At 32.4% G+C, this 23,783-nt stretch overlaps 2 protein-coding genes across 10 annotated transcripts; one reads left to right on the top strand and one right to left on the bottom strand.

The window, feature by feature from the left end:
- Nucleotides 1-6,071: 6,071 nt before the first annotated feature.
- LOC145086733 (phosphoribosylformylglycinamidine synthase) lies at nt 6,072-9,099 on the bottom strand. Of its 2 annotated transcripts, none has more exons than XM_079024570.1 (7): nt 8,103-9,099; nt 7,919-7,974; nt 7,734-7,843; nt 7,510-7,669; nt 7,344-7,436; nt 6,693-6,824; nt 6,072-6,315 (listed from the first exon to the last, which is right to left on the bottom strand). In XM_079024570.1, the coding sequence occupies exons 1-7, from the start codon at nt 8,998-9,000 to the stop codon at nt 6,265-6,267; spliced, it is 1,500 nt and encodes a 499-aa protein (XP_078880696.1). In that variant the 5' UTR covers nt 9,001-9,099; the 3' UTR covers nt 6,072-6,264. The 2 variants fall into 2 exon arrangements, with proteins under 2 accessions (XP_078880696.1, XP_078880697.1); XM_079024571.1 differs by having other exon boundaries at nt 7,510-7,660.
- Nucleotides 9,100-16,253: 7,154 nt separating this feature from the next.
- Nucleotides 16,254-20,880, top strand: LOC145086732 (CMP-sialic acid transporter 3-like). 8 transcript variants are annotated; one of them, XM_079024564.1, is made up of 17 exons: nt 16,254-16,378; nt 16,728-16,837; nt 16,963-17,039; nt 17,113-17,283; nt 17,402-17,518; nt 17,607-17,663; nt 17,750-17,872; nt 17,956-18,015; nt 18,130-18,252; nt 18,344-18,421; nt 19,295-19,364; nt 19,436-19,543; nt 19,615-19,748; nt 19,885-19,961; nt 20,294-20,342; nt 20,442-20,505; nt 20,601-20,880. In XM_079024564.1, the coding sequence occupies exons 4-16, from the start codon at nt 17,113-17,115 to the stop codon at nt 20,490-20,492; spliced, it is 1,218 nt and encodes a 405-aa protein (XP_078880690.1). In that variant the 5' UTR covers nt 16,254-16,378; nt 16,728-16,837; nt 16,963-17,039; the 3' UTR covers nt 20,493-20,505; nt 20,601-20,880. The 8 variants fall into 8 exon arrangements, with proteins under 8 accessions (XP_078880690.1, XP_078880694.1, XP_078880688.1 ...); XM_079024562.1 differs by having other exon boundaries at nt 16,285-16,378; nt 16,589-16,837; XM_079024568.1 differs by lacking the exon at nt 16,963-17,039 and having other exon boundaries at nt 17,089-17,283.
- Nucleotides 20,881-23,783: the final 2,903 nt, after the last annotated feature.

Below are 23,783 nucleotides of genomic sequence, written 5' to 3'. Positions count from 1 at the left end.
TTTCATTTAAAAATCACATTAATCCCATTGCATAAATCGTAAAAGCTCCAAAATCTCATTTTTATCAAAACACATGTCCATGACAACAAAAATCCAGTATCCTCAAATATAGCATAGTCTCGTGTGTACAATAAAGTCGGTGCCTTCCTGTGATCCTGAGAAGTACCTGAAACACATAACACGGTAAGCATGAAGCTTAGTGAGTTCCCCAAAATAACTGTGACATCCCCAAAATCACGGCCAGAAAAGACCGGTTTCATTTATGCTTTTAAAATAATTTCAGAGTAAATCCATTGATTTAAAAGAGTTGCAGAATTTGTTCCTAAAAACAAAATATGATAAAAATAATATTTACCAAATCATTTCATAAAGAAATGTATTTTCATTATATAATCAAAACTCGGGATGTCATGTTCCGATACAGACACAAAAGCATAAACAACAAAAGATAGACCATACAACAGTTACATATAACAACTGGTCTAATAAACAATATAACTTGATGATTCATCTATCTTATGCCATCACACCACTTCCTGTAATACAAATAAGACTGAGTGGGTCAGGCTTGGGAGCCTGGTGAGCATATAGGGTTTTCAACCCACAAAAAATAATTATATTTAATTTCACCAACCAACAATAACCCAATTACCCATTCCCGTTATCCTCACTTTACATACCTAAAACAACATCTATTACTAGGGACCTAATCTAGGATTTTCATCGAGACGGACATTACTGCTAAGGGGTTTCCTCAACAATAGATGTCCTAAAGGCAACCATGAGGGGGATAGAGTACACCGGTGAACACATCGTTCACAACACCTACAGGTTATGAACCTGCTAGCGTTCCACTGGACTGTCTAGAAAGAGTCTGTGGTCGTCATCCATACACCGCCAGATGACTAGGTCAACAACAACAGCATCGAGGCCTCTCATCTGTTTATCACACATCAACTATCTACCCATGTTCTACCCAACATATTAGTAGATAAAAATATATATTTTTATACATAGTTTAAAACCTATATAGCATTCTCATTCAATACATATTCCAAACAACAGATAAGACACATACACATAACACGTATTTCATAGAGAACAAATCATATCTATGAGATAGAAGAAAGTGAATATACATTCACACATATAACAACAAAATATACACATAACACGTATTTTATATAAAATACTTCATAATTATGCGTTAGAAGAAAGTAACCACACACTCACTTGATCAGAAGATGATCGGACAACACTACGACTTGTAGAAGTAGTATTCTTTGGTAGATATGGAAGATCTTCACAAAAATCAGGCTTCTCGCGGGCAGAGCTTCGGCTCGGGAATTGCACTTCTCGGGATCTTCGGGGCTTCGGGACTTGCTTCGGGGCTCGGGAATGATACTAGGGCTTTGGAATATTTCTTGCACGTAAAACGAGGTAAAACGGAAGAGAGAGAAGAGAAAATGAACAAGAAGGTCGGCTGCCCTCGCATGCTATTTATAGAGGCTGAAGCCTCGCATTACGTTGGGCGTAATGCTTAACTACGCGGGGCGTAGTGCCAAAAATGTCATCACTTACGTATGCGAGGCACTCAAGTCTGAGGCGGTTCATGCATCGGGGTACACTAGGCGTACGACAGTACGCTGGGCGTACTTCGGATAAGATCAATGACTCCTTCGGATATACATCCGAATTAAATATTAAATAATAAATATTAATTATTTAAAAACTACAGAAATTCATACCTTCTTCATACGAATTCCGTTTTCGACGTTCTTTATATCCACACGTAGGTGAGACTACGCTCTACAACTTTCGTTTAGACTCCGTCGGCAAATTTTAACTTTATTTTTATTATTTATTTTTAGTAGGCCGGGACAGGAAAACTTCGTTATAAATTCATAACTTCTTCATCTGACGTCCGTTTTCGTCTATCTTTTTACCGTTGCACTACCATTGACGAGATCTTCGATTCTCGTTTAGATTGTGTCAGCTAAAAACCGCTCTAACGTAAATTTCACTTTTTACGTCATTCAGCGTTGTCGGTTCTGTTGCGAAACTTTGACAGGTCATAAATTCTTCGTTATAACTCAGATTTCGACATTCTTTATATATTCGGAAACCTCGTTTCAACTACTACAACATTATCTATATATCGTCTTTATCTAACATTTTATTTTGATGCTTATTTTCATTTTTAATTCAATTAAGACACATAATTAAGCACAAAACACATAATACTCAAATAATACACTTCTATTATTTCAAGACGGGTTACAAAGGTTAACCTAGACTATTATATCAACATTAATGACAAGCCCAGAAACACAGGCGTTACATACCACACATATTTCATTAGCCTCTCATGGCTATGGTCAAGTAAGACCCTCCGGTCAATGTGTCTTAGTGGGACCCTCCAGTCCCACAACTTGGGTGGACCCTCTGGTCCTAACTCAGTCAGCTCATAATAATACACAACATAAATCACAAAGACATAATGCAGGATATCATAAGACCCTCCGGTCTCTTAAAGATTTCCACTCTAGGTAAAGTATAGTGAGAAGACTCACCTCGAAGCAAGCAAGCAAATACACTTTGCACACGAATCACCGATCTAGCCCCCGCCTAACACATGTTATAATTATCTATAATTAAAATCACAACTCTGAATAAATTCATACTAGCCCCTCTCTAACTCTTGGTAAGAGTAAAAGACCATTCTATCCTTACATGGTCTCCATTGCTCCCATTTGGACAAAACCCTAAAAGTCATCAGAAGTCAACACTCAAGTCAATAGTCCATGTTGACCAGACTCGCCGAGTGCATCTATGTGACTCGTTGAGTCCCCTTGTTTCCCCATAAGTCTCATGAAAGTTCAGCTCAACTCGTCGAGTTGACTCTCCAACTCACCGAGTTATCGCATACTCAGGCTCATCGGGACAAACCCTAAACGACTCGGCGATTCCCTTCAGTCAGTTCCTCATTCAGACGTTTTAAGGAAGATCGACCACTCCACACTCTAGATCTAGGCTCCCAAGGCTCGAATGTCACGTAAAGCTTCGTTCTTTACGTTCATGCATGGCACATCTTGCTCCAATATGCCAATCCAACTCTAACAAAGGGGTTTAAGCACAATAACTCTTATGTGGCTGAATAAAGCTGGAACCTTTGGACTCTCTGGACCTTACAAGGTCAAGATCTGAAGTCTAGACCCCTTAATAGACTCCATGCACTCATTGTCCCAACAAAAGGTGGTAAAAGCCCTAACTTCCATACTCAAGAGATCCAACTAATAAGATGAGAAAGGTGCAAGCTTTTTACCTTCCATAGAAGCTCCAAGTGAAAGAATGCTAGATCCCATAGCCTTTCGTCGTTCCTTGCTTGAATCTCACCCTTTTCCTTCCAAAAGATCCACCAAAACACTCAACATTAGCTTACACACTTTCTCTTAGCTCAAGGGCCGATTAGGATTTCACACGGGGGAGTTGGGCAGCTGGTGAGGCGGAAATGAGGACATAAGTTTCCTTAAATAAGCCCCAAACCCGAGGATTTAGGGTTTCATCTTGCAGTGCCTACTCGGCGAGTCAGCTCTCTGACTCGTCGAGTCGGTTTTTAGACCCACTTGCTCAATCAGTCTCTACTCGACGACTTGAGGCACCAATTCGTCGAGTCACCCAGCCAACTCAAAAAATAAACTTATATAAATATTATACCTCGGAGTCAGGATGTTACAGGTTAACGATGGGTCGTAATACTCATTCATTGTCTTCTATAAATCGAAGGAGGAAACTGAGAAGACGAGGTCGGTCGTAAACCATTATGTTTGTTTATGTGAATACGTGGTGCCTCCTTTCATTAAATCGGGGGAGGGAGGTTGCAGGGGTTTGATGGGATTTGATTTTTGTGAGTTTACATGGATGATGGATGTTCGTATTTGGGGATTTAGGAGTAGAGTAAAACGTGGGAGATCTAGGGAGTTTGGTGAGGGTTATCCATTGATCTGATGAACGGATTTTGCAATATGGATTTCAAGTCAATAGTGGTTTGGAGAAAGAAAGAAAGTCATGTGGAAAAGAATAAGATTTTATTAAATGATATGGTAAGGGGTAACCGGGTTACCCCTTCAAATCCTACAAAATGGCTAAATAGACCCGAAAAAATGGAGTTTATTTCCTTATTAAGCAAGAAATTAAGTTAAGGGACTGGTTCGACGAAAACCCAAAATATTATAGGGCTACAGTGTCATTTTCCAATAAAAAATTCGATATTTAATTAAAAAAATTTAACTAAAAGAAATAAATAATTCAATAAAATAATCTTTATTAATATATAAATATTATATATTGAAAATGATATTTATTAATATACAATTCAATAAAATTAAAAAGAAATGATGCAGAAATGATCCTTGTAGTTTGGTAAAAAAACAAAATTGTAGAAATGGCTCATAAGGCTAAAATTGTTATTTTAAAAAATTAACATTCAAACAATTAAAATTAACGGAAAAATGACCAAAACCACAACAAAATTTGTTGAAAATGACCAACTCTATGACTTTTCATAGGTTTGGACCCTAACCATAAAAAATGAAAAACCGCATGGACCTTTTTCGCAACTTTGTATTATTATTATTATTATTATTATTATTATTATTAGCCGTATAATACACGGTTGACAAAGTAAATATGATTAATCATATATAAGATTATCATCCATAGTTATGAAATCACAATCTATAATAATAAAAGCCAAAGTCCAATCAAAGAATTGAGTTTCTTTTAGAATTACCTAATAAATGGTGTATACTGATATTTTTGTTTGTTTGTTTTTTTTTTTTTTTTGTTATTATAAAACTTAAATATATTAATATTGATCAAAACTATTGAGTATTTATAACTATTATAATATAATTTATTAACTATAGTTATAAAATAAAAAGTAAAAAGCCCACTAAAAATTTGTTACGTGGCCTGAATGAAAGAATAAAATCTACATGGAGAAAAGGGAATAAATAAGTTTGCCTAATTGTTTAGGATTCCTATTAGGTATTCCTATTGGCATGTTTGGCAAAGTAGTTGTTAGCTTGAAGCGAAGAGCAGGTAGCTGGTAGCGGGAAACTGTAACTTTTATTTGTTAGGCAAAAGTAGCTAGAAGCTTTTGAAATATATAAAATTACATGAAAGAACAATTGATTAAAAATAAATAAATATATAAATATAGTTTTAAAGGTAATTATGGAAATTGATTTCAAAAACTCAGTAGCGTTTTGTTAAACGCTACATGAAGTACCTTTTAAATTTGGAGCATTTTGTTTAAACTACAAGCTAAACGTTCGTACTACCAAACGGAACTTTTTGTTTAAACTATAGCGTTTTGTCAAAAGCAAAAAACTAGAAGCTTCCAAAAGTTTTGTGCCAAAGACGCCCATAATCAACCTAGTTAATTAGGATTTACTAATATTGTTTCTAATTCATCCTCCTTAATAAATGAAAGTTTTTTTTTGCCACATGTCAATCACTCATTAGTTTTGACACTTGTTATTTTATGATATTTTTGAAATAAATATTATCCACTTGTCAATTTTTGGTTTTTTTAATTTTTAAAATTAAAATCATATACTTATATATGTAAAGTATTGAATATCATATATATGATATTAAATTGTAATAAATACATTTTTTTATTTTTCTTATTTTAAAATTGTACATTAAAAAATATTTTATGTTACACTTTAATGTTTAATCTTTATTTAAATCAACCAGTACAATATACGGGTCTCAGACTTTCAAATAAGATATATTCCATAGTTAACTTTGAAAGTGAATGGGCCGAGGAGATGCCAAATGGCATTAAAATGATTTCTTTATTAGGTTGGAAGATATACCTAACAAATTTAAATTGAAAAAATCAATAGAATAACACATTACATAATAAAATAACACATTACATAATATTAATTAGGATTAGGATATATAATAAAATAGCATATCATTCATAAGCCTAAACTAACTTCCATCTCTTTCATTGTTTTTTTATTCTTTTTGTAAAAAAGTTGTAATACATGAAATAAAATCAAAAGAAGCATGGTATTTTCTATGTAGGTTTTGTTAATAATTGAGCATCATATTTATGAAACAAATACATTAATCATTATCAATCTCAATGACCAATTTAATCACCTTTAACTAACATTAACAACCTAAACAAAACTAACGATATTCTCTTAATCTAAACATGATGTCACTTTATTCTTTCTCATGCTAACTCAACATGTTTTCTTGTTGATCACCAACACTTCCACCTGATATTTCCTGCAACGAGACAAAAAAAAAAAATCATTCTTTAACACATATTTTTTCATTTTTACTTGATCTTTCATTCTTTAACAATCATTTCTTTCTGTTATCTACATGATTATAACAATGTCATCCAAATACAAGGCAATTATGACTGCTATAATCGGTTAATATGTTCAAATTAATGTCATAATTAAAATAAAATAAAAAGTACAATGGTATATAATGCTTTAATAAGAAAAAACTAAACACACAACGATGTTATAAAAAGAAATAAACTAAGATGCTATAATAAACAAATAAATGAAAGTACATTGCTATTTCTTATATTTAGCCCAAATTATAAAAGGGAAAGTACAAAATACGCAAGATGTGGAAATGACTTAACATACCAAACCTAAAGCTTCAATAAGACTTCTACGATTCTCTTCACTAGATACCCCAAGTAGCATCTTTAATAAATATTCTCTTTGTTCCAATTTCAAATGTTTCTCCAGCCCATTAGCTACCATTTCCATCTCCGGCTGCAAATTTAAAAAAAAAAAAAAATTATTATTATTTAATGCCCATTTCTTCCTTTGTGTTCTTAGGCCCCATTTGTTACACTGGACATGACAAACTGTACCGTGTTGGTATCCATTGGACAAAGGCTGTGTTTGGCGCCACAGCTAGCTGATAAGCTAGCTTATTTTTCAAGCGTTTTTATGTTGTCGTGTTTGATAAGCCAAAAAGTAGCTATAAGCTAGCTTTTTGAAAAGCTACTTAGACTAGCTTTTTAGGAGATTTTCTAAAATTTTCCAAATACACTCCTTAACTAATTATAGAAACACTTCTTTTATGTAATTTTATATATTTCAGCTAGTTTTATCATACGTTATTTTTTATCATCTAGCTTTTCAGCTATAAGCTAGCTTTTTATTTAACAGCCAACTTTTCAGCTACCAGCTATCTTTTCAGCTAGTACGCCAAACATAACCTAAGACTAAGACTGAGACTGAGACTGATGTCAGTGGAATGAATCCGAAAGCAATCAAAAGATTTACCGAGCCTTCTTCCGGTGGAAATATCCTGTGAATTAGACATAACTTTGACAATTCCTCCACCGCTTCAATATGCTTACCTTGCATTTCCAAAGCCTGAAATACAAAATGAAAACTAAAAGTATATACATAAAAAAATTCATAAAAAAAAAAAAATACAATAACTCACCCAAGCTTGTAAGAGCCACGATCGTGTGCGTGCAGCCACAGCTGCAGCCACCATTCTAGCAGCTCGAAAGCTTTCAAGGCCAATATTATCAGCAAGCCCACCAATGAATTCTCGTGCATCCTCTCCATCAATTTGAACAAATGTTGAATGGCTTCCTACCCTAAAAACATTATTAATTTTTTTTTTTTTTAAATATTAACAAAAAAAAAAAATACAATTAATACCTGCTACAAGTGTTTAAAGTAAAGTCGACAGATGCACGATAAATTGAATCACGTGAATTAGGAGTGTCAATGGAAACTTTGACTCCAGACATCCTGCATATTCTACGAAGCTGTTCAAGAAAAAAAAAGTCAAAGGAAAACCCGATTGATTATCATAAAGTCGACCAAAAGGAAAATGGACTTACTAAGATTATATCATCTTCCTGAAAATCTTTTCCACTCGTTCTATAATCCATGATTGCTGGAAATCAAGTTGAGGAATATCATTGAACTTTCATGGTTTCTTTTCATTTTTCATAGCTAACAATCAATCACAATCTTATAGTAATAAGATTCTCATGTTTTTTGTTTCACATATTGTAAACCAACCTCTAATTAACCAGTTAGCTTTTCGTTGATTCTCCTCCTTGTCGATTCCCTCTAATGGAGCTGGACGAGAATCCGGCCACCAATCAGGAAGCTTCTTCTTTGATTTCTCCCAGTTCTTCGTCATTGAATTTGAATAGCTCAAAATCGAATCTTCAACAGAAGACAATGGATTCACAGAGACATTGAACTCCTTCTTTGAGTCTTTCTGAGTGCTGACGACCACCTCTCTTCCGCCTAAACTCCTATCCATCCTTGTAACTACCCCTCCGCCGTCATTGCTCCGGTGCCTGAACAAATTCCGAAACCCTAACCCTAGTTTCAGTAAAACCCTAAAAGCGAAAACGGTAATGAAACTCAGAGCAATCAACTGGCCGATGAAATAAACCGTTGTTTTTCGGCAGGACACCACGACTTTCTTATTACTGTCGACGGTGATCATAGACCGCAGGTCGTCCACGGCGTCGATTCCAGAGTCAACGAACTGATTGAAGTTCTGTTTGGTGATTTTCAGTAACTTTTTCAAAGATAGAGATGCTCTGTCGGGTATGTAGTGTTCGAGGTCGATTACCAAGTGAAGCTTGGAATCTAAGTGAGGTGATGAAGCGTCGGCATCGGTTGTCGGAAAATAGATGTTACTGTCGGGGTTGCGACGGCGGCGGAAGTGGCGGCGGGGGTGTGGTCGGCGGAGAGAACAAAAGGTAGTGAAGGTTGTGGGGCGGTGGAGATGAGGTTTGGGGATTGGTAAGTGGAGGCGGTGGTGAAACCATTGGAGGGAGGTAGTGGTGAGACCTGTAATTGATGGATGAGTTGTGGAAGATGGAGAATGGCGGAGCGAATTCACTGTTGGGTTCATCGCCTTGACCCCCGGCTGGTTGACCACCGAAGAGACTGCCTGCATTAGAGTTCTTGACGGTGGCCGGGTGATACACGGAGAGTGTGACACAGACACACGGTTATTGCTTCTTTTTGTTATATGGCCCCTTCGTACAGTTATGTTTGATATAGATTGCAATTATACCAGGTTAATAGTATAATCGATTTTTTTAATTGAATCTTAATTTTATTTGTATTCTAAAAAAACTAATTTATATTTCATTTATTTTTTTAGAAAACCTTCAACTTTTTCCTTTTTAACAAAAAAAAAAAAAAAAAAAAAAAAAAAAAAAAAAAAAATCAAGTTTCAACAACCTTTTTTAGTGAAAATGAATCTTACGTTTTTTATTTTTATTTTTGAAACAACTCACATTTTGACAATTTTTTCGGAAAAAACTGTTAAAATTTTCAAATAAAAAAATAGTCTTTTCACAGAAAACTGTTAAATAAAAAAAAAATAAAAAAATATAAGTTATTTTCAAAAAAATAAAATAAAATTGAAGTTTAATCATTAAAAACCACAATATAAGGTATCTTATAATATTAACCCTAAATTTAATAGACGGACATAAATATGTTGTTTGTTTTTTTCGTAGCTAAAACGTTTGTACTCTACGGACTACATCTGCAACCCTTTACGGCATAAGAGGTGGACCAAGTATCTGCAAACCGCAATAAGAATTTTATTTATTTTTAACGACAGCAAGTTATTGAAATAAACTAAATTAACCATACAATAGTTAAAGTTAATTTTAAATCAAACATTTTTATTTAGTTTTAATCATATGCAAATCGAATATAAAGATCATTATGATGAGATGATTTTTAAAGACGTTTATATAAAATAATTAAACTTAATAATTTATAAATAACAATCAATAAAATTGTTAATTTAGCGATCAACATGTTTATTTTGTTAAATTTTCCAAGAAGATCTTCGGTTAATTTAAATAGATTTGATAATTTTAGTGATTAACTTTATAATCTGTTACTATTTGGTTATAGATAATGTATGTCACACCCTCGGTCAGCGGCGGAAAAGTCGAGCTGTGCGACGTTAGAATGTTGGATCACACACACACACACACACACACATATATATAAGTTGCGACCTGAAGATTGAGTAGCATAAGGCTGTGGGCCTTGGAGAAAAAGAGGTTTAGACCCATTTGGTTGTGGATAAGGTAAGTTTTTGGTACCAAGAATTTGATTTTCACTTCGGAGCTCGAGGGTATAATGGCAAAAGTGATGGTTCGGGGCTTTCATGGATTAAGGATTTTACTTGGAGGTTTTTTAAGTCAAAAGTAATTATATAGGGTTGTAAAGCTCCTCATTGCCTTTCCGTGGATATAAAGATCATCGAAAATGAAGTTTGGACGCAAAAGTTATGGCCATCGGAAGATTTATCGGTAAGGAGTATGTCGTGTAGGATGGGCGTACAAGTGATGTACGTTGGGCATACATGGTTGGAGTGATCTGGAAGGCTCCTTCACGAACGTTGGGTGTACCAGACGTACGTTGGGCATTCGCGACTTAATCTCAAACCCTAATTTAGGGTCTACGACCTTATTTAGAGGCCTTAACTCGTCTTCAAACCCTCCTATCTTCAGCCTCCATCCCATTAAACCATAATTATGAAACCCTAGCATGTTCTTGAGTGTTCTTGAGCTTTGGGTGGTTAACCTTTGGTGTTTTTGCTCACTTTGAAGAAGAAGGAGCTTGGTGTTCAAGCATTGGTTGGAGTGGAGCTCATAGATCCAAACTCTTCATCTATTTTGCTAACATTTGAAGGTATAAAAAGTTTCTATCTTGGTAACTCTATGTATTATATCTAGTCTAGGGCTTATTTTGGGCATATTGCAATCCCTTGAGTCATCCTTGTGAGTATGAGCTACTCCAAGAGCTTAGAATGTTGGATCTTACCATTTATGAAGTTCTTAGTGCCTAAAAATGTCATCTTAATGAATTTGGATGAACAATGTGAGAGTTGGTGTTCATGTTATGGACTTAGCTGAATAAAAACGGGTTTTGGGTCCCATTAAGACATACAAAGTAGTAAAGTCGCCAACTTTATGTGTTAAGACCTTAAAATGAAGTTAGATATGAGTTTGGACGTTTGGTCTTAAGCATTAAGTGCTTAATGTGAGGTTTTGGTCACCTGGTGAGTAGGATGGGCATACGTAGGAGTACGCTTAGCGTAATGCATGGATCCTACGAGTTCAAGCAAGGATGAATCGTACCTTATGCATCAAAGAGTTGTACGTCGGGCATACAAGTCTGGTACGCAGGGCGTACGTTGCATGAGATTTCTTGATTTTGGCCACCTTTTGGACTCTAGGGTTTTGGGCTTTTGTTGGGCCACAATTATTGCTGAGATGAACCATTTTTAGGCTTTGGACCTTTATGGAATTGGGCGCATATTGGGCCTTGAGTATCTTTTGGATTTGGGCCATTATTGGGCTTTAAGTGCCATTGAGTTTGGGCCACGTTTAGTAGGCCAATTGAGGAAGGGTAAAATGGTCTTTTACCCAGGGAGTCGGGCTTAGTAAATTAAAGTCCCGAATATGGGTTATGACTTACTTATTGATCTTGGTTGTATTTTATTGGCTAGCACGCGGATTCTCCGGTTCAGTAACCCGAGCATCAGTTGGATTTTCAGCGGATAGAAGTGAGTTTGCTCATTATATTGTAGGACACTAGGGATTATATGTGTGCTTGTAGTCTTTATGACTCCTTCTATATATGTTATATGTCTATGTACCTGTTTGCTATATGTATGTGCGGGTGAAATAGACTCGTATAGCCTTGTGTTGACATATGAGTTGAAATAGAATCGCGGGTGAAATAGACCCAGTATGGCCTTGGGCTGGCATATGAGTTGAAATAGACCCGACACAACCTTGAGATGACGTATATGTATGGTATGTGGTATTTTGAGTAACTCACTAAGCTGTATGCTTATGTTTTATGTTTAAAATGTTTTCAGACATTTTTGGTTCGAAAGGGAAGGACCCGACATGACTGCACCACATCCACCATTGTTTCCGCACTTTGTGATTTTAGGATTTTACTTTGATATATTTTCGAATGTTTAAAATGGATTAAAGATGTTTATGGTTGCATTAAAAATAAAAATTTTACCTTTTAATTTTTGAGACGTTATATATATATATATATATATATATATATATATATATATATATATATATATATATATATATATATATATATATATATATATATATATATATAAAGGAAACAATTTGAAGGAAATGAGAAAAGATTCAACCGACAGTTGATCTTTGAATGTGAGGAAGAATAAGGGGTTGCTGCCCTTTTATAGTGAAATTTTTGGGATGCGCTCCGTGCACTTGGGGTGCATGTCGCACTCTTCCTAAGTCGCTCAAGTATGATGCTACAACGTGTCAAATTCTAGTATATCTATGTCGCCCTTCTAGAAGCTGTGCGCGCCATGCAAAATGCATATTTTGTAATTTCCGTAACTTCTTCATATGAGTTCTGTTTTCGACATTCTTTATATCCACGTGTAGCTATCGACGAGTACTAAGACTTTGCTTTAAGAAGTGACCATAAGTGGTTTTTATAAAAAAAAAAAAAAATACAAACAACCTCCAAATGATCGTCTTTATAAAAAAAAACTAGTGGGAATGCATGTGCATTGCGACATTTTATTAATCATATATATATTGGACACTATTTATGTGATATTCTTTAACACATGGACCATTTCTATAATTTCAATATTACATTGGGACCATAATTGTAATTTTATCTTATATATGTATCATTTCTATAACTTTTGTATTACATAGGAACTATTTCTCTAATTTTGCTTTTATAAGGACCCTTTTTGCTCCGATTGCACTACTTGCGGTAGTTTTGTGCTTTGTAAAAATTCATCTTCTAATTGTGTTTGGATTTACTGGTTTTTTGTGTTTATATTTGATTTGCAGTTTGTTTATAGTATAAATTATTTGTGCAAGCCTTTCATGTATATGAACACTTTGTTTTTGGTTAATTAAAGGAAAAAAAAAGAAAAGAAAGAAAGAGAAAAGAAAAAAAATGTATTAATCTTCCTTTTCTTTTCCTCCGATTTGGAAAGACAATTTATAGATGAAATTAACATGAATCATCCTTTTTTTTTTCTAATAAATAAACTAGGGAACAATGATCTTTCCAAATTTCGCTGTTTCCTTTTATTCTCTCGTTTAATTAAACTATGGACCAGAATGTAAAAAAGAACCAACGAAGCTTTGAGAAACTAAAACTTTTTAGTTTTTGACTATATATTACTCTTACTATAAAATCTTTGCACATTGTTTTGACCAAAGATTATTTTATGACTATCAGTAGGGAAAAATCAACAAAACTTTGAGAAATTAAAATTTTTCAATTTTTATAACATGAACTTCTTTAATTCTCATATAATACAAAGTCATATTCGATCTATCTTTGTAATGGTTTAAGATGGTTGGAAACTGTGGTGGTGATGTTGGACGACTGAAGAAAGAGAGGTGGGTATGTTGAAACTTTCAAATTTAATACTAATTTAAATTGTAATTAAGTAAAAAAGGATAAATGATAACATAAAGGGTGTCAAAGTCATTTCACATAGGTTAACGACCAACCATATAAAAAAAATAAATCACGAGGACCATTCTCATCAAGAAAAAAAAAGTTAAGGACGGGATGTATGACGTTTTCTAAATTACAATAACCATTTATGTATTTTTCTCTATATGAACCGATAAATGTAAAAAGGAAAAATGAAACCGTAGATTGTCGAATGATGAACTATGTGTTTTGTCATGAATTGACATTAAAACATTTTATTTACATAGTAGGTCATTAAAATTGAAAAATTGTTGTCAATTAAATCATTTAAAAAAATAAAATGATCAAACGTATCCTAGCTGACCTGGCATTTAATTACTTGTGGTATTTATTTTGTTAAGAGAGCTGATCCGTACACAACAATTTTCTCCATACATAATAATTGGTGCTTTAAAATGTTGTATTGTACAACTATATAATGCATGAATTGTTGTGTATGACAAAAAACTGTTGTGTACGAAACACTTCCCTTTTGCTAATGCCACATAGTATTAAATAATGTAACGATTAAAAACCAAATAACACCCCTACGTATGTGTTCAAAACTCCAAAACTAAACATCCAATTCTAAATTAACATTGTTAAAGCATCAAAACTCATATTCTTTTATAACTTCTTCCTACATATCATTTTATTCATTAGATAAAACTGAATGTCAAAATAAAGTGAAGAGATTAAAACAGAAAATTACATGTCATCATCTTATATAAATAGGAGTCATAATCTTATATATAAGTAGGAGATGAAAACTAGATAAAAAAAGATAAAGTAATTTTAAATTTTGAAACTCAAACCAGCTAGTTCTAAATTAATATTAGACAAATTGCAAAAATGTCCATGTGGTATGCATTTTTTTTGGGGTTTTAGTCCAAACCCTGACTTTTTTGGATTAGTGGTCCTTTTAAGCTAGTTTCATTGCGTTTTTGGTCTCTATGAATAGTGAAATGACTGTAATAGCCTTAGGGTATTTATTTTCCATTTTTCTTTCATTTCATGTTAAATCTAATACTAATTTCTTTATTTTAATAATTAAAAAAATAACAAGGGACCCATATTCTCTCTCTCTCTCTCTCTCTCTCTCTCTCTCTCTCTCTCTCTCTCTCTCTCTCTCTCTCTCTCTCTCTCTCTCTCTCTCTCTCTGCACAATATACCCCCATATACCATATCGTTTTTCTTTTTACCAAGAAGAACTCCATCTTCTTCATCTCTTAATCAAAATTCGCTCTTAATCAAAATTCCACATACACTCACGCACACGACATACCTAATCAAAAGAAAACCCATAAAATCCAATTTTTAATTGATGTGTGTATGTGTGTATATGAAGTTTTTGTTTTGGAAATCGATTTTTGTATGTTCATCCCCAAAAATCGATTTATATGTGTATGTTTTTGTTTATGAAATCGATATGTGTATGTGTGTATGAATCTGAAATAGTTTCAGAAGGTATATGTGTGTGTGAATCAGAAATCGCTCATTTTTCCTCTTGTCACCGACCCTCTCTCGTCCTTCGGTATCATGCGATTTGTGTGTTTGTAGTGTTCTTTTGCAAAATCGAATCTCAAGATTTAGAGAGAGGGAGGAGAGGGATTGTTTACAATAATAAGAAAGAGGAAAGATAGGTGGGTTGTCGTCGATATCGGGGCTCCAAGAAATCAGAGCTTCAAGATTAAATAGATCACTCTGTTCTTATTTATGGGATACCAAAAATTACAGATGTGGGTTTGTCAAAATTGTTGACAAACACAACCAACTTCAACCGTGGTACTAGAGGCGGTAGTCGTTGATTGCGTTTGGTGATTGATTGTGGTTTATAGACCATATGTTGAAGATTTACCGTGGTTGGGATGGGTTTTCCGGTGACAGTGAAAATCGAGCCACAGATGGAGAAGATGAATTGAGAAGGGAGTGATGCTATAAACTGATCCTGACTGTGATGAATAACACACCCAACTTCAACCGTGGTACTGGAGGCGGTGGTCGTTGATTGCGTTTGGTGATTGATTGTGGTTTATAGACCATATGTTGAAGATTTACCGTGGTTGGGATGAGTTTTCCGGTGACAGTGAAAATCGAGCCACAGATGGAGAAGATGAATTAAGAAGGGAGATGCTATAAACTGATCCTGACTGTGATGAATAACACAAACATATATGAAAACAGATGGAGAAGACGAACATATCTGAAAACGAATGGAGAAAACTAAACCTAGATATAATATCTCATTCTTTTTTCTCCATCTCCATTGACAACGACGAGTTCAACAATTTGTTCCGGGTGTTTTTTTGTTCTTGGTGTTTTTTGTTCATCTGGACAATTTTCAGAAAGAAAGAAGATGGGTATTTGGAGAGAGAGAGAGAGATATGTGGTCTCAAATTAATTATTTATTTTCTTTTTCATTTAAATTAAATAGGAAAACATAAAAAAATATATTAAAAATACATTATAGTCATTTCAATTTTACGAAGGACCAAATTTACGTACAAACATTGTCAAAATGACCACGAATCCAAAAAGTCAGGATTTAAACTACAACCCCAAAAAAATACATTAACAGGAACCATTTTTACAGTTTTGTTTTAATATTATTACATTAACATTTTTGTATTATCCACTGTCACAAAATTAACACGTGTTCAATACCCAATACACAATGACAAAGAAGTAGCAGAAGAAACAGACCTTGTTGCATTCATCTATAGATTACTCTGTGTTCCTACCTCATCGTTATTTCCTATAAAATATCAACTAAAAATCTGTAGTTCAAGGTATAACTTGTTGACACTTCATTTTTAGTAGATGTTCAAAATTTTACTTGTGAAATTCAAACTAAAAATCAAATACAAAGACTTGATTTGAATGTAAACGAGTAAAATAGCCCACAATTATCGTCGTCGGTGATCTTTCAATTTCAATTTCAATTTCACGCGATCTTCTTCTCAACTCGTTGATGTAAATTTAAAGTAACGTCATAACAGGTGTTTGCATTTTGGAGGGGGAGGGAAATTATAAACCAAACAAATCAAACCCCATGTTCTTTCATCAACTGTTTAACCAAGAAATGAAGTAATTCAATTCTCTCCACCTTTGATCAGATTTTCAGTTTTGTTTTGCTAGCTTTAGTATTCGATTCAGCCGCCGCCGGAAGTTGAATCGTGGTGGCCGTGACAGGACGCCCGATCGTCAGATCTAACAATGCTTTCGCTTCCCGGAATTTTATAATTAAGGTAGATGTCAATTTTGATGCTTTCTGTTTATCCTTTTAACTACAAATTAACTGAATCATGAGATTCGAGTTGCAAGTTCTGAGCTAATGGATCTTTGTGTTCATGGCATTGTTTTGAGAGCGCAGAAAAGCGTTTTTGCACATTTGATAGTCATATAAATACATCGGACATTCGAGGTTACTGTATCAGGTCATTGATTGAGGTATTTAAATCGGTAACTGGTTAATCAATGCTTTAATTTCGTGACTTAGGGTTTAGATAGAGTTCGGTTTCAGATGATGAAAAACGGGACAATCGAGTGCAGCTTTTGCCATTCCAAATTGGTAAATCCATCTTCAAAATCGATCTCAAGGGCTTATGATAGGCGTCAGAGTAAACTCTCAAAGAAGCATCGAGCTCTTAATGTTCTCTTGGTAGTTGGTGACTGTATGTTAGTTGGATTACAGGTCATTCTTCCTTCTTCCTTCTTCATTTCTTCTCTTCCAATCATACCATGCATATTCATTCCATTGAAGCTGTTCAAGTTGTGCTCATTAGCTTACATTCTTCCTTCTCTTTTCACAGCCGATTTTGGTGTACATGTGTAAGGTGGATGGCAAGTTCAATTTTAGCCCCATTAGTGTGAATTTTTTGACAGAAGTTGCAAAGGTTATCTTTGCACTTGTTATGCTTTTAATACAGGTAAACAACTCATTGCTCTTTAGGTTTACTTTTTTGCTATTACAATCTCCACATGATTTCACAAACTGAAGAAATATTGTTTTTACAGGCTAGAAATCAGAAGGTTGGAGAGAAGCCACTTCTTTCAATCTCCAATTTTGTACAGGTAATCAATCAATCAATCAAATCAGCTTTTCCATACCATGAGGGTAGTTCAGTCATTTCACATTTTTACCTTCATTCTTTCTACAGGCAGCTCGCAACAATGTGCTTCTTGCCATTCCTGCCCTTCTCTATGCTATCAATAATTATCTTAAGTTCACAATGCAGCTGTATTTTAATCCAGCAACTGTGAAAATGTTGAGCAATCTCAAGGTATTTATTTTTTTTGAACTTTTAATTATTTACCTAAAACTTATTTGTTGATTTTGTTCTTTGTAAAACCCTAAAATCTATAGGTTTTGGTAATTGCTGTTTTGTTAAAGATGATTATGAAGCGAAGATTTTCCATAATTCAGGTTCATTACTTCATTTGTAACCTTGTAAAACCCTAAAATCTTTATTATATATTGTTTGTTATTAATCTTATTATAAAAAAAATGTAAAATTTAGGGTTTTATTTTATTTTTTAGTGGGAAGCTCTTGCTCTTTTGCTTATTGGAATTAGCATAAATCAGTTGAGTTCTTCACCTAAGGGAACTACTTCAATGGGTGTTTCAATATCAATGGGTGCATATATTTGCACATTTATTTTTGTAAGTTATATTTTTTTTATTATTATTTATTTAATCATAATTTTATTTATTGTTTTTGTATATGTTGAAATAAATTGAGTTTTGTATACAGGTAACTGTTCCATCTATGGCATCAGTGTTCAATGAATATGCACTCAAGAGTCAATATGACACAAGCATCTATCTTCAGGTGATTTTAATATTTAAATTAAATATAATTGTGTTTTTTCCAAATTAAACCTCAATTTTATTTTTTTTCATGAAACAAGACCTTGTATTTTTTTCATTTTTTACGCAAAAACCCTCAACTTTGTCTTTTTTTTGGAAAAAACCATCAACCTTCTAATTGTTTCCAAAAAACCCCTCAACTTTTTTATTCTTTTTCAAAAAAACCTTCACTTTTACAAGTTTTTCGGAAAAAAAAGGGCCAGATTGAAAAAAAAGAAAAAAAAATGCAAGGTATTTAAAAGAAAAAAATAAAGTTGAGATTTAATCCGGAAAAAAATACAAAATATAAGGTCTTTTATGAGATTAACCCTTTTGAAAAAAAAAGTCGAGGGTTTTTTAGGAAAAAAATAAAAAGTTGAGGGTTTTTTTGGGTTAATCTCATAAAAGATCTTATATTTTGTGTTCTTTCTGGATTAAACCTTAACTTTATTTTTTGCGTGAAAAAGACCTTGTATTTTTTCACTTTTTCCAATCTGGCCCTTTTACTTATTTTTTTCCAAAAAATTTTGTGAAATGTGAGGGTTTTTTTTTTCGAGAAAAACTAAAAAAGTTTGAGGGTTTTTTTTGGAAGCAGATAGAATGTTGAGGGTTTTTCGGAAAAAAATGAAAAAATATAAATTTTTTTTCAGGCAAAAAAAAAGTTGAGGTTTAATCCAAAAAAAAAACACAAAATATAAGGTCTTTTATGAGATTAATCTTTTTTTTTTTCAGAAAAAATAAAAAAATGCAAGGTTTTTTTTTATAATTTTTTTTAAGAAAAAAATTAAAGTTGAGGCTTTAATATATCTTTCTCAAAAGCAATATCACTAATTTGTAAATATTTGTCTGATTGTAGAATCTGTTCTTATATGGATATGGTGCAATATTCAACTTCCTAGGGATCCTTGGAACTGTTGTAATCAAAGGTAAAAGCAAAATGACCATTCTACCCTTATTCAACCATTAATAGTTTTTGTTTGTAATAATGAATTCTCAGGTCCTGAAAGCTTTGATATTCTTCACGGACATTCAAAAGCCACCATGTTCTTGATAATAAACAATGCAGCACAAGGGGTATTATCGTCTTTTTTCTTCAAATATGCCGGTAACGTTATTAACTTATTACCATTTATAACAATCTTCCTAAATTATTTATTTCTATTTATGGAAATGCAGATACAATTTTGAAAAAATATTCCTCAACAGTTGCCACGATCTTCACAGGCTTTGCATCCGCAGCTTTATTTGGACACACGCTTACTATTAATTTTATTCTAGGAATTTCCATTGTTTTTATATCAATGCATCAGGTATATATATATATATATATATATATATATATATATATATATATATATATATATATATATATATATATATATATGGGGCCCACAAAATTGTTAATAAGCTTTATGCATTTGTAATATTTTAATCCGTTTTTTTTAGTTCTTTTCACCTCTTTCTAAAGTCAAAGAGGAAGAAGATGGAGTGTTGAAGTTGGAAACATTTAAGAAGAATGAGAGGTATAAATAATTAAAAATATCACATAAGCAATAATTAAAATGTTTGATTATCAATTAAATATCTCAAATGTTGATTTTTTTTTTGTTTGGTAAAAAATCATTTTAAGTTATTATTCGTCAACTTATGAAATTTATTTTGGAAGCAAACACGATACAAGCAAAAAGAAAAGTTAACGATTACGTGATGTATTATTAATATATTTATTATTTTAGTATTTCATTGTTAATATGTTCAAATAAAAACTAATTTGAAAATAAAATATTGTAGTAAGAAGAAACAAAAGTACAATTTTGCTATTTATTGAATTTAATTAAAGAAATAATTTTAACAGGTCAAGGGATTCGTCTTTTATTAATATCGCAGCAGGGGCTAACGATGAGGTGTTTTCTTTGTTTGATTCGAATGCTTTTATAAAAAATTATCTAATTTTTTTTTTTTAATAATTTATAATTTTTTGTGGGAATTTAACTATTTTCTAGGTTCTTCATCGAGTTGGATCTGAGGAAAGACAGCCACTTCTCCCTACTTGAATTCATATAAAAAGTATGTTGCTCAAATTACAAAGTATTTTGTTTAAATGCATTGATATTTAAATAATTTACTATGTTTGTGTTGTTGGAATATAAATTGTTTTGTAGGTTTCTTGTTCAAAGTATTTTTGTGGTGAGGAAGAAAAGATATATGAAGAAATATAATGAACGATGAAAATTGAAATCCCATTTATTGTACCCTTTCATGGGATTTGATTAGAAACTTGGTTTATAGAGGTCAAATACAATAAATAGTTTTCGATAGAGAAATCGTAAAATATCGGCTTTGTTTTGAGAAAAAAATTTTGGCAACATGTTTGTCATATTTATGAGTGTATTTTTTTTAAATGTTAATAGTTAATATGGATAAGATCATAATTAGTTTTAAGATTTAAAATTGTGTTCGTTTGGTCAATTTTTATTTATTTATTATTATTATTTTTTTGAAAAGGCTGAATTATATTAAACTAGCAAAAAGCTAGAAAAAAAAACAATTATTGATAATAGAAGGATTATGAAGATAAAGAGTCTAAGGTGTAGTTTGTTTTTTCGAAGCGAAATTACCTGAAGTTTGCACTCTACAACCCTCTGTAGGAGAAGAGGAGATGGGTATCAAACAACTGTAACATGTAATAAAAAGTATGTTTGTTTTAACCTCAGCAGACTGCTACAACAAGTTAAAGTAATGTATGAAGAGGTTTGAAGCAGAAGGTTAAGTGTTGCGTCATGCAGCACACGCGCAACAGTTTTTAAGTTAGAAGTCTTCTGAAAAACAAACAGTTGCGTAGAGTCAAGTGTTGCGTGGCGCAACAATAAGTGGTCTTTAAAAAAAACAAACAACGTCTAACTTAACTTAACTTTGTTACATCTATTATAAATCTAAGAGAAAACCTTATCAACTACATCATAAAAAACAAGACCTTTTGTGGGATAACCGTTCAAAAAATGACTACATTCCTAAAAGTCCAAATGCATCAAAACGTTATCAAAACAACTGCATCAAAAATATTACGTTGACCTCCCCTCGATATAACCGCACTAGACCAAGAGAAAAGAGAATGCACTAAACTCTACAGATGTAAGCCCTACCAAATAACAATACAACTTAAAATATCGATTGAAACAGAACATCCTATGCACTAAAATCTAATAGTCTTCACTGAACAAGAACAAAATGGACACATTATCAACTCCTACAAAATACCTCTCTTTTTCTCTCTCTCACACACACACATATGAATACTCTGACGCTGCACAATCTAAATTAGAATATTGAGTTTAATAGAAACATAATTATTCTATTTGGTTACCATATCACCCGAAGTAATCAATCCATCATCGAGAAAATAATAAGTCGAAGAGACTTAAAATATATCTTGATATTAATATCAAGAGACCACTCTAGTTTATCTAGGACGATATCAAGTTGGACATCTTGCATCAATCTCTTGAAAACGACCCACCGAGTCTGCTCAATGCACCCTTTAGGCAATCGTCTAAAATTGTTCATATACCAACCAAGAGAAATATGGTCTAAAATTGTTCATATACCACAAATATGGTCTTTGTGGAAAAAAAACACCCAAGAGAAAGATCTTCCAACCAAACATTATGTCAAAAGGAAGTATAAGCCCCATCATTTGGTCAATTAATTTTTTTAACTTTTAAAAGGTTATTATACTTTTTAAATTAAGCCAAAATGGTCATTATGACCAACAACATGTTTTCATAATTTTCTTTTTAGCTATTTAAGGTTATATGCTTTTTATTTGGTTATAACTAATCACCAAACTTTTAAACTTATTTGTTTTTATATGTTTTATTTTTCACAATGTGTTTTTATAATTTATTTTTACATGTTTTTTCGCAATTTGTTTTTATAACTTCAATTTTACTGTTTTTTCCCACTTCACTTTTACAATTTCGGTTTTATTGCATTTTTCATTGTTTTCTCACGATTTATTATTTTAAGTTTCATTTTATTTCATTTTCATGTTTTTAGGATCCGTATTTACGACTTTATTTTTTCTTTTGTTTTATATGTTTTTCACAATCTGTTTGGATAACTTCATATATTTATATTTTAAATGTTTTTCTAATAATTCGTTTTCAGACATTCATATTTTTACTTCTTTTTACATGTTTTTACAATCTATTTTTTTTTCACAATCCACTTTATAACTTCAATTTTACAAAACAAAAATAATGAAGATGTCAAATGAATTGCAAAAATAATTAAAAAACAAAATAAAAAAATAAAGTAACTGTTAAAATAAATTGTTGGAAAACATATAACGTCGAAAGAAAAATTGTGATTTGATGCTGATCCCATTCATTATCTTTTATGTATCCCCAACTTTACACACTGTTCCCGAGTTTAACTCAACGAGAGAAAAGAAAAAAAATAAGTGAAAGTGAGAAGAAAGTAAAAAAAATTGGTGTTTATGAGTTTTATTAAAGGAAAAAAAGTGAAATGAAATATAATGATCACTTTCCCTCATAACTTTCCTTTCGATTTGGAGAGAGAACAAAATATTTAAGGTGCATTTGGTTGTGGAAAACTATTTTCATTTTCCAAGAAAATGTTTTTAGAAAATAGAGTTGAGTTTTCATTTTTAATTTTCATCTAAATTTTAGAAAACACGTTTGGTTGAACCAAATTAGAAATTTAGAAAACTTTGGAAAACGGTAAATATCACTTTTCTAATTTACATACATTTCTTTTGGAAAAATTTGGAAATTGAATCAACCAAACGCGTTTTTAAAATTTTCATTTTCATTTGAAAAATGTCATGGAAAACTGGAAAATTTTCCACAACTAAACGCACTCTTAATTTTCTTTCTACTTCTCTCCAACTCGGAAACACAAAAGACAAATTTATTTTCCTTTAATTTCTCTCCTTGTTTTCTTTTCTTTGCTACAACTCGGAAACGATGTATTAGGGATTATATATATATATATATATATATATATATATATATATATATATATATATATCATTTTTTTATGTCTATCTTTTCTTTTTTTGCTTTGTGTTGCTATTTAAGCAATACTCTCTCCATTATATTAAGAAAAAAAATAGTATTACATAATATAAAAGGGTTATCTAACTCTGATCATGGTATTATATAAAAGATTTAAAACATTTTCATAAAATATCAACTTAATAAATTGTTTTAAACATCGCCAAATCATATTTTCAAACGTATCAATTTATCATAAAACAACATGTTTCTATAATAAAATTTGTAGCGATGTGTGTGTAGTATAGTCAAACTGGAGCCTTCCCA

This window comes from Lactuca serriola, chromosome 2, assembly GCF_051521515.1.
Source record: "Lactuca serriola cultivar US96UC23 chromosome 2, Lser_US96UC23_V15, whole genome shotgun sequence".
Classification (NCBI taxonomy): domain Eukaryota; kingdom Viridiplantae; phylum Streptophyta; class Magnoliopsida; order Asterales; family Asteraceae; genus Lactuca; species Lactuca serriola.
Note: the sequence above shows the minus strand (reverse complement) of the source record. Positions and strands in the feature narration are given on the sequence as shown.